The sequence below is a fragment of the Armigeres subalbatus genome, chromosome 3, assembly GCF_024139115.2.
Source record: "Armigeres subalbatus isolate Guangzhou_Male chromosome 3, GZ_Asu_2, whole genome shotgun sequence".
Classification (NCBI taxonomy): domain Eukaryota; kingdom Metazoa; phylum Arthropoda; class Insecta; order Diptera; family Culicidae; genus Armigeres; species Armigeres subalbatus.
In genome coordinates this window covers 215,142,752-215,154,043 of record NC_085141.1, presented here as the reverse complement: position 1 = coordinate 215,154,043, position 11,292 = coordinate 215,142,752, and the positions used below count along the sequence as shown (strand labels likewise).

At 43.9% G+C, this 11,292-nt stretch overlaps 1 protein-coding gene across 2 annotated transcripts; it reads left to right on the top strand.

The window, feature by feature from the left end:
- The first annotated feature begins 7,922 nt into the window (after positions 1 to 7,922).
- Positions 7,923 to 10,463, top strand: LOC134225236 (trypsin-1-like). Of its 2 annotated transcripts, none has more exons than XM_062705143.1 (4): positions 7,923 to 8,124; positions 8,238 to 8,425; positions 9,864 to 10,260; positions 10,317 to 10,463. In XM_062705143.1, the coding sequence occupies exons 1-4, from the start codon at positions 8,062 to 8,064 to the stop codon at positions 10,461 to 10,463; spliced, it is 795 nt and encodes a 264-aa protein (XP_062561127.1). In that variant the 5' UTR covers positions 7,923 to 8,061. The 2 variants fall into 2 exon arrangements, with proteins under 2 accessions (XP_062561127.1, XP_062561126.1); XM_062705142.1 differs by having other exon boundaries at positions 8,238 to 8,429.
- The last annotated feature ends 829 nt before the right edge of the window (positions 10,464 to 11,292 follow it).

Here is an 11,292-nt window from a genome sequence, read left to right as displayed (position 1 = left end):
GTGTGAAGGGGAGACGCCCACCGCAGCCGTTCGGCTACGGAAAGGTCCGGCAGGGACGCAGTTAGCATTGGTTCGGCTATCTGCAGCGGACGCCTCCAAGGTAGTCAAGTTAGGGAGCGTCAAAGTGGGATGGTCGGTATGCCCTGTGCGCATATGCGAGCAACCCGAAGTTTGCTTCAAGTGCCTGGAACGGGGCACAAGCAATGGGACTGCAAAGGCCCTGACAGAAGCAATCTCTGCCGGCGCTGCGGATTAGAGGGACATAAGGCACAATGCTGCACGAATCCTCCCAATTGTTTGATTTGTTCCAGCAAAGCTGTGAACAGCAAGCACCCCATGGGGGGTTCGATGTGCCAGGCGTTTAAGTGTGCTGCAAAATCAAAGTGCAGGTAACGCAGCTGGCTTGCTAGTGTTTGGTGTGCGCGGGTTTAGAGGAAACGGCGGAACACGTGTTGTTCGTGTGCTCACGTTTTCGCGCAATGCGTGACCACATGCTTGCCACATGTGGTCTGGACACTACCCCGGACAACCTAGTTCGGAGGATGTGTAAAGATGAAGTTGGCTGGAACGCCGTTTTATCAGCTATCGCCCAAATCGTCTCGGAGCTACATAGAAGGTGGCGCGTGGACTCAAGGATGGCTAGTTCAGGCGCAAATAAGAGGTGGTCCAAGGGATCGGAGTCGGCTTCATGGGTCATACCGGTGGTCATGCTCTGTGGTCGAACTCGATCCTTTTACCGAACAAGTGGCCGCGCGAAGAACAACATGGTATCGTCGCTTTCGCGGCGTCGGTCAAGCGGGCGGGTTCCGAGCCCGAGGACGGAAAGGGGTCCTCGTCAAGGGCAGGCGTAGGCACCGCGTCGGCAAGTTCCTCTGTGTGCTGGCGAATAGGCCCTATCGCAGAAAGGTCAATTTGGGGTGCACGCGGCATCATCATTCTTGATACCAGTCGTGCAGAGGGAAGCAGGCGCGAAGTCGACCCTTCCCACCTTCCGAGGACATAGGGCATGGTAAGGCCACCTGGAAAGCCGGCAACGCGCTGGCACGATACCATGGTGTTCTTCTAAAAAAGCGAGTTACGATGTTCGGTGCTGCAAGGACACGCAGCTAACCTCGAGGGTGCGTTGTGCACTGGCCCCCCTTTGAAGCATTACTTTCTGGTTGTACCGAAGGGACTATGGGCTTGGCGGCAATGGAAACGGTTTAGCGGGTCGGGGATGTAGTCCTGCCTCCCTCAGTGATCCCTAACCCTGCACTTCCTGGTCAACCCAGGATGTCTGTTGAGCAGATTCCCCCTCCATTGTTTAGGAAGAAAAAAAAAAACTCTGGAATCAGTCTGTAGGTCCAACGACTGTTGACTGCAGTTTCCCGTGATCTTTGCCATTTGAGGAACGAAGCTCATGCTCTTGACACGTCGCACTAGCACCGTGTAACCAGATTAGTTAGATTTTCGAAGTTTTTATATCGTTCTATTTCAATATTCTCAATACCAAGAAAACATTTGAGTGTTTACGTTGGACAGCATCCGATACCCATGGTGCAGAACGCAGCCACAGGAAAGAATTCCGCTACTCACCATCAGGCGTCGCAGAAGGATATGATTGCCCAAGCAGCACACTTGTTGCACAAAAGTTTCTGTGACTCAAATGTAACCGAATGAAGTCACATTTGAGTTGCTGCAACCAAATCGGACTGGACTGTGCTGCTAGGGTGGGCGGCCTTGGTGGGTGGTAAAAGGGGGCCATGATGAGGCGAAAACGTTATGAGAAAAATCTCAACGAGCGAAGGCTTGGACAAAAAACCGCCATTTCTTGGAAAGCCATAAGTTCTAAACGCTCGGAAGAACAAGACGTATGCACACGAGAAAGCAAAGTATATTTTGGGTAAGTTAAAATTGGAAGTGAGTTTTGAGAGAGAAGTGTTAAGGAGAAGTTTCACCAAGGAATCATCCAGGTAGAACAGTCACTTACCAAATACCCAACCGTCCCCTCTCTTAACTAACCACCACAACCACCTGGCTACCCTTCAATAGGACCCCTGTGTTCCACGTTCGAACTATCACCATCTGCCTTCCAAGTTCCGACCAGTTCCGCTGTAGAGCTTGAAATATCCCGTGGCATACGGCGCCGAGAGGCCGCAGTTCAGTTATCATTCGGTAGTCACCCATACTCTGGTGCTCTTCCTGGACTCAGCCAGTGGCGTCCATTTTGTGGTTGCACGAGCTGACAAGCAACGCCACCGCAGATAAAGAAGCTAGCGAAGCAAAGGAATCGTGGAAGGAAGGGATCGAAGAACCTGGTGAGGTAGCGGAGTTTGAAGAAGGGGCCCCGAACAAGAAGCTAAAGAAAGAGTTCGAAGGTAGGAGTTGAGACATAAGAAAGTGGGAAGTAAAGGTACCCTGTGTGCAAAGCTATAATAAAGTGGGAGTGTTCAATTACGGTATTTGAGTGTTTTCTTAGCCGCGATAATCAAGCGCGTACGCCGACCCTGAGGTAATTGAATAAGGGGGGTCTCATTAGTGCTGGGCAGGGATCGCCCATTTAGTTACAACCGAGTCCCTTTCGTTGAAGCACTCCACATCTTCCTCCAGAAGTATGTCTATCGGCATCATCCCAGCAATGACGTACACCGCCTCATGAGGTAAATTCTTCTCTGACATAACGAATGTCCGCACTTACCGCAGTGCATATACTGAATACGACCACTAGCTCGTTGCAGTATTCCTGCGCTCAAAACTTTCGATGGTATTCAACACGAGTCGAATTCGAATGCCGCGACTTAACATTGGGCGGCTACTAGATGATAGACTAGCGCAAGACTAAGCGCAGCAACTGAAAGTGGCACTTCCAACGAAGGGCTTCTCTTGAAATTGGCTGGAGAGATATTTGATCCGCTATTGGTAGCATCGCAACCACTGCACTAGGCACGATTTCCCGGGATCAGGGAAACGACAGGTATTCCGGTGAATGTAAGCCGGATGAATGCAAGAGAAGAATGCTGCATGGACGAGATTGCTGCAACACCACACGAGGGCAAACGAGGCACGATACAAACGGGCGCGGGACAGTCAAACCACAAAGGAATGACTTTTGATGGCAAAATGAAGGAAAATTATCCTTCCAAAAACATGTCATGTGACAGCTAAGTGCAAAAGGCCTCATTGGCCACTCCCGGAACCTTACGTGGTGCTCCGAGGGAACCTGTAGGAGGCAACATTTCCGTTTTCAAACAAAACAGGTCATGCGATAGCGCATTCTTCACGGTTTCTGGCGAATAAACTTGTGACGTCTTTGTAAGGGGCCAAAGACCTCATTGGCCACTCCCGGAGCAACACGGGATGTAGGCGGGAACATTTTTGTTTGCAGACCAAAACGTGTCATGCCGCAGCTCATTTTTCATTATTGCTCACGAATAAACTTATAATAAGTCAGAAAAGTACGAAAGACCTCATTGGCTCATAGAGCTGCTCATGGAGTGCTCCGGGAGGACCTGTAGGAGCGGACATTTCCTTTTGTAGACCAAAATTTGTAATGCGACTGCTCTCTATTCATAATTTCTTACAAATAAACTTCTAGTAAGTCTATAAAGTACCGAAGCCCTCATTAACCACTTCTGAAACATCAAGGAGCTCCCGTTACGTTGGGATATGGATACTCGGATGTAGTGCGTAACGGTGTAAATTCGGCCATATCGCCAGGCTTAGTATACCACTGAAGCTGACAATATGGCGAATTTTGATAAGAAAATTATTTTGAGCTTATGACAGGTGAATATGGCGAACCTAACCGCGAATCCCAAGGTGTCAGGCGACCCGTGCCGAGGGGGTGAATAACCTGGGGGATGAAACAATTAGCCAGGTCGTTAACGGAGCCTATGGATGTTCCACAGAATGAGGGCTGCTGCGGCGGGTGTCAGTGGGTGGTACCCCCACAGTGAGGGACCGAGTGTATGGGTGAGCACACAAGTAAGCGTCGCATGGTACGCATGGTCGTTGTGAGATGGCAGCATGGGGTACCTCCTGCAGGGTACCTGTAAGATTCTTGCAATCATTCGAGCGGCATAGGTAGATGAGTGTTGGGGCACATGTGGTGCCAGTATGTGTTGCGCACAGGTGGTGCATGGGGAGTACCAGGGCGCATACGTGCACTTGTGTACATCATATAGAGGACGAAATGCCCTATATTCATCCCCCGAAGTATTGCTTAATTGCGGGCCGGGGAATTACTGGAGAGGAAGGAGTTGGTTTTAGTGGGTCGGGAGTGGTGATCCCATCCCCATACTACCTGGGTACGCCTCTCCACGTAGTTTCCCAGGGGAACCCATAGGAGTATAGTTTATGTTTACAGCCTAAATCGTGTAATGCGATAGCTCATTCTTAATGATTCTTCACGGATGAACTTCTTATAAATCTGTCATGTACAATAGATCTTAGTTGCCTTTGCAAGTCCCTTATGAGGTATAGGGTACTGTCATGCGACAGCTTATTCTTCACGGTTTCTTACGAATAAGCTTCTGGCGTTTTTGTAAAGGGCGCGAGACTTCATTGACTATTCCCGAAACCTCACGGAGTGCCCCTGGAGAACGTATATGGGTAAGACATTCCTGTTTGCAGACTAAAACGTGTCTTGCGACAGCTTTTATGTCATGGTTTCTCGCAAATAGTCTTTTGATGAGTCTATAAAGGACAATTGACCTCACATGTAGATGTGTGCGCTGCCGCTCCACGCTGTCTCCGCCAACAGTTTTTGGGAATCACACCGTCGTCAACATTTTTGCATCATTTTGATAGTTAAAGAATCAGTCCATGGGTTGTGGGTTGCAGATCTTTAGCGTCTTGGTAACTCCTGGTCGATGAGCACCACTGCTCCATAGGAGGTTCAGGTACCAGACAAAAAACTGCAACACGCACTTTTCAGAGTCGTGGTGGACTTTAGGTGGACTTTAAAACCACTTACCTTTCGATATCGGCGAACAATGGTAAAGGAACAAAATCAGATGTGTTTCATTTCAACTATTAAAGGACTACTTCAGCTTGACTTGTAGAGCTTATGCATTATGAAAATTTATTCTATTTAAATCATTAACAGGGAAAATTGGATATTTACGTTTACTTGATATTTTAGCGTTTGAGATTAGATTATTTTTTGATTTTAATAAGTTTTATATAATGCCGATACAAATATTTAAAAACTATGTTGCCTCCCCTCCCCCTCGGATTTTTTTTTGCCAAAAAATAAAATTTGAGGGGGAAACAAAATAAAATTAGGATAATTTTGAGGATTTTCAAAACGTTCTTTAACAAATCCGAGAGGTTTTTTTGATTTTTTTTTCATTTTAATATTTATTTTTTATCACCCCCTCGCCCCCCCTTGACCTTTCGTTGGCCAGTAGGACAAAAAGTTAAATAAATATTTGTAGCGGCCTAAATGAGTTTTAACAAAATATTTTTGTTTTACAAACTCAATAGCTAATAACATTTTAAATACTACTAAACATTAAATTTTTAACAAAAACTAACAAACTCATACAACAAAACATCAAGTCGATGTTCGCCGATAAATGTTTCATTGTAACCTACAAACGGTTGGTTACAGTTTAAAATCGAAGAAGTTCGCAGTACCAGAGGAATTTCTCGTGAAAATTTTGAAATTCTTTCCGTGAAAACTTAAAAAAAACTTCCAGTTGAAATTCTGAAAAATTACCCTTTGAAATCCCGAGTTAATTTCCTTGAAAGTTTAGTAGAATTTTCCGTGGAAATTATAAAGAATTTAAGTGCGTTTTGGACAAACGTTCATTTCAGCCAAATTGAATTTGGCTATATTACTTTCGGATTAACGTGTTATTCGGCCAAAGCGACGCGACTGGAAGGGCCGTTTCACCGAAAGTTGTTTTGCCGAACAAGCCTTCAGACCGATTCCAATCAGATCGAAAGTTTGATTTGCCAGAAAATGTCGTTCGGCCAAAAAAGTCAGTTTGTTCTGAAACAGTCGTTTGGCAGAAAAAGCCATTTGGCGACATTTTTGGCCATATAACCCGTACAGCAAATGATATGTTCGGTCGTAGGAACCGTTTGCCCAAATGTCCCTTTATACAAAACGACCAATTTGGCCAAACAATATTTTCGCCCAAATGACTTTTTCGATCAAACGACCTGCTAGAGCAAAAGTCTGTTTCGGCCAAATGACCAGTTCGGAATTATGTCGCTTTTAGCCAAATGGCATGCTCGATCAAACCGTTTTCGATGTTCAATTTGGCCAAATAGAATTCAGCCAAACGACTCAGCCAAATGAGCTTTTAGAACAATTTCCTGTGGAATTTCCGAAGATTGTTTGTGGACAACACACAGATTTTCTCATAGGTATCAGAAGAAATGATTAAATTTAAAAAATCACGTGGAAATTCTGAAGAAAATGGCTTTCGGCGTGACGCTAAAAACGCCGCCGCCGTCAACCAAAATTATGACAAACGCCGCCGCCGAAACTTTTCGTCACGGGCACACTTCTACTAACATACAACTTCCGGAACACCACGAAATTCCCCGAGAGAACCTGTAGAAGGGCACATTTAGACCAATTGGAATCTTGATAATTGAGAAATGATGAAGATTAACTATGTCAAATCACCCAATAAAAATATAATGAGTAATAGGGTAATAGGTCAAAACTGCTAGCCGTGGACAAAAGCTAGGGTATCATTTGGTTTAAAAACATGGAAAGAAACCGTATACGTGTGCACGCTTTGTTTTTTGCTCCGATTTGATCTGTTAATATAACAAATTTGACAATGCTCAGATTTGTCGTAACTCTCAAGTGTCAAGAATTATTCAGAGTAGTCCACAATCGAGACCGGTCCACAGCCAGAGACATTATCCACCGTATACACCGAAAAGACAATACCTGTGTCTGTAATGCTCCGCAGGCGGCATGAAATACGAAAGCTAGGTAAAATGCCCAATAGTGGACCCCCTAGTAGCGGAATTTTGCTCTTCCTGTCATAAGGCTTAGAAACTTTCAACATATTAACTCTGCTTGATATTTAACAACAAGCTCTGTATCCCCTCTTCACGATACATACATAAAACACCCAAATACACGACGTTATTCGTTGAAATTAACATTTTAAAGTCTAACTGAATTCGCCCTATAGTAGACCTCCTGGGGGTCCATAATAGGAAATCGCTTCCCTATAGTCGACACTTCATTTAATTTTCGACAGACGTTCTTCTTCCCTATTATGGACCCCCCAAAATATTCCTATAATGGACATTGTCGTGTTTATTTTTTATAGAATTGTAAAAAATCATCTAATTTTACTTTCCATAGCATTTCCAATGCATGTAATCAAATCATAGGACTGTAAGGTAGGTTCTCCCGATAGAATTTCATAGCAAAATTTTGACATTGTGCAGTAATAATGCAAAAATGGCTGGAGGGTCCACTATTGGTTGGGGGTCCACTATTGGGCACTTTACCCTATATCAATATTTTCTGGAAAAACAAATTTTTCTACTTGTCATAATTTTTTTGATAGACGTGATAAAGAACACTGAGTTGTTCGCTTCCTTTTTTTGTAGCCATTGCTGTAGTGGCAGTAACTTTAAAGACGTGTGTATACTACATTTTTGTTGTATTTTATTTTTTAGTAGACGAAAGGCATATTAACAAAGATTGCAACTCACATTTAAATTCAATTCAGGAAAGCAGAGGACTATTTACCTCTGATTAATTGGAAGCTAGAAATAAAGTGTATAGACTTTTTACTTGTTTACAATAACTACTAATTTTGTTTCCATCATACTTTAAAAAATGCTATTTCAATCAACGATTTTCGCTTGTTTGCAATACGGGAAGCTGGTCATTATTGTTAAACAATTTCTTCACTGTCATTTGCCATGTATACGGCCTCTAGAAAAGTATCATTCAACTCGAACAAAATTGGCTTGCGGATATCCGCCCATTCTGTGGATGGAATTACCAAAATAGAAAAAAGAAATAATTCAGTAATCCACTCGTATTCCAGCATTTGTCCCACTCGGTTAACCACAAGTTAGTTCCCTGGCCCAATGAGTAGATTTCAATGCAATTACCAACTTATGATACTGTGCATATTCACCGAGACCCTGTATGTAGGTATAATGACAAACATTAACAAATAGTTCAACGAGGCGGAATCGTTGTAATGCAGCCGTTGTTGCATCAGCGTGCTTAATGTGTGTGCAAATTCTATGAATAACTCTAGCATTTCCAAATCAGTGCGCTACGGCATCAGGGAGGATCATATCGCATTATCAACGGAACGAATGCAGCTATCACGCAATTTCCATACCTTGTTTCGGTACAGCGGAATACTGATGGTTCGAAGAAGCATATCTGTGGCGGAGCTTTCATCGCTGATAAGTGGGTTCTCACGGCAGCTCATTGTCTTCTGTAGGTAAAGCACGTTCTTTGATCACAGACAAATAAGCACTGCTCTTGGAATAATTTACTATGAAGGAATGCTCAAACGAAACGTATAAATATCTGTTGCATTCCATGTGCATGATTGGAAACATGTAATCTTGATTGAAATTGAAAATCTTCAAACCTTTTGGCTTGTTCATGTGCTTAGAATTATTGAATCTGATTGATAATAATGAAATTCTATGAAAAGGGCTTCATGAAGTATCATTCTTATTTTTTTAGCCTCCTGGCCCCTGGAACACACACTTGCTACCTTTAATAACTTTGTATAGTCTTAATAGCTCCATTTGCTTACAGTTTGAACACGCTGGTTTATAATTAGAATTTTTGAAATCTTCCGACACACAGCGGTAGATGAATACATAATAGGGTGGTTCAAAAAATCGATTTTGCTCCACAGTGCTCATCTGATTCTTTACCATGTTCTGAGTGTCCTCTGAAAATTTGAGCTCATTTGGATTAAAACTGATTTAGCACAAGCCGTTTCAAGTTTGCATGCAAATTAGTATGGGAAATTTATTTTTTCATTATACTGTTAATGACGCTTCCCCATCAAGCGCATGTTAAAAGAAAACCTACATAGCTAAAAGGAATACTCAACAGCTTTCACTCAGTGAAAACCGCATCTCAATTAATCGTTCCAATAATTAGTAATCGAATTTATTCTATAGTGTGGTTTTCTGGAGCTAATTGCATAACTCATCAACAGGCAACATTGCTGCTCGTGGCGCGAAAGATAGCACACACAAATTCAGGCTACTATGTTGCACTGCACATTTCAGTGATGCCCTCAAAGAAGTTTAACGATCATGACGAAAGATTCGCAACCTGTCTTAAAATCGATTACTAATTATTGGGACAATTAATCAACATGCGGTTTTCGTTGGGTGAAAGCTGTTGAGTATCCCTTTTAGCTATGTAGGTTTTCTTTTAACCTGCGCTTAATGGGGAAACGTCATTAACAGTATAATGAAAAAATAAATTTCCCCATACTAATTTGCATGCAAACTTGAAACGGCTTGTGCTAAATCAGTTTTAATCCAAATGAGCTCAAATTTTCAGAGGACACTCAGAACATGGTAAAGAATCAGATGAGCACTGTGGAGCAAAATCGATTTTTTGAACCACCCTAATACATATATGTCCGACAGCTTTTTGTCCGCAACATAAAATCGTAAGCCCGGTGATCAATACACCATGAGAGAAACCCCTTCAAAAGGTGAACTTGATCTATTAGAAAAGGCCTCTTAATCCATAACACAAAATAAACATATCAATAAAACCATAAAAATTAAAATGTATCGAAAATTTATGGATCGTTTCTCTAATATAATGCGAAATGTTTATTCGTCTGTGATTCCACATTGCCGAAATCTGCTAAACAACCATAGCTTTCCATCCACAGAGATGAATCGGCAAAAAATTTGGTCATCAGAGCGGAATCCTCCTTTCACGACAGCGGAGGAGTCATCCTTCGAGTGGCAGATATCATTAAGCATGAAAACTTTGACCCCGACCAGAGCAAAGACTATGACTATGGGTTGATTCAGCTAAGCCGTTCCTTTGGCCGAGCTGTTGTGGCAAATCTGAAAAATGGCCCCCGACGGTTTCAACCGTCAGTGCTCTGTCAGGTGATGGGATGGGGTAGAACCAGTCACTCCGAAGTCAGCAAGAGGGTCCAATCGATCGCAGTGCCAGTTGTGAAACAGAGCGTATGTCGAGCGGCGTACACTTGGGTCGATACAATTACACCAAGAATGCTATGTGCCGGATATAGTACGGGTAGTAAGGACGCTTGTGAGGTATGAATGAAATAATAATAACAACAAAAAACTCCCTAATGAGCATTTTTTTTCAGGGCGACTCTGGCGGTCCATTGATTTGTAGGGGGATGTTGACCGGCATTACATCATGGGCCGAAGGATGTGCTGAAAAAGGATTTTATGGAGTTTATAGTTACATTACCCCAGTTCGATTATGGATACGTAGTAAAACAGGAATATAGATTTACCTTAAGGAAACATCCATAAAATACGTAACTCTTAGAGGAACAGGGGGTGCCTGAAGTGTGACAATCCATACAAGTTTCTCAGATGCTTATTTTTACCAGTAGGGTGGAAATCAGTATCCAGACACCGGTGGGCTACCGGCGAACGGGGCTGGCTACCGCCAACTCGATAAAACCACCCTGTCTACAGACCCTAGTTCTCCCCGGCACAGCCTTGCGGCATTACTTCCGGGAGGGGTCCGTGCGACTACGCACGCCCACGTTACTAGCTACCCACTAGCTTCAACCTCTTAACTAGCTACCCACTAGTTTCACTCCCTCTTGACTAGCTACCCACTAGTCGGCGCTTTCCGACTGCTGCTCGGCGCGCCAGTTGCGCTGCAAAATACAGGCAATCTGAGTGGTAGCGGTCGACACCGCGTTCCACATTTCTACCTCTTGACACATCCTCTGGATAAGATTATTCCCGCAAACGACTAACATTCCGCTCCGTTCTACGACGAAACGAGGACATACGAGTACGCGCTCGGCCGTCTCGTGCACCCCTGGGCAGTCTGGGCAGACGGGAGATCCCGAACCTGTGTAGGTACCACCTGAAGCAGCCGTGGCCTGACAGGAATTGTGTCAGATGCAAGTGAACTTCCCCATGCTGCCTACTCACCCATCTTGATACGCTCGGTATCAGCCGATGGGTCCACCTACCCTTAGAAGAGTTATCCCAGTCCCTTTGCCACTTGATAGTCAAAGTGATTCTAATGGCTTTACGGGCTCCTCTGTTTCCGAGCATATCGAAACTCTCCTCGTCTCCCCGTATGACTAGCCCAAC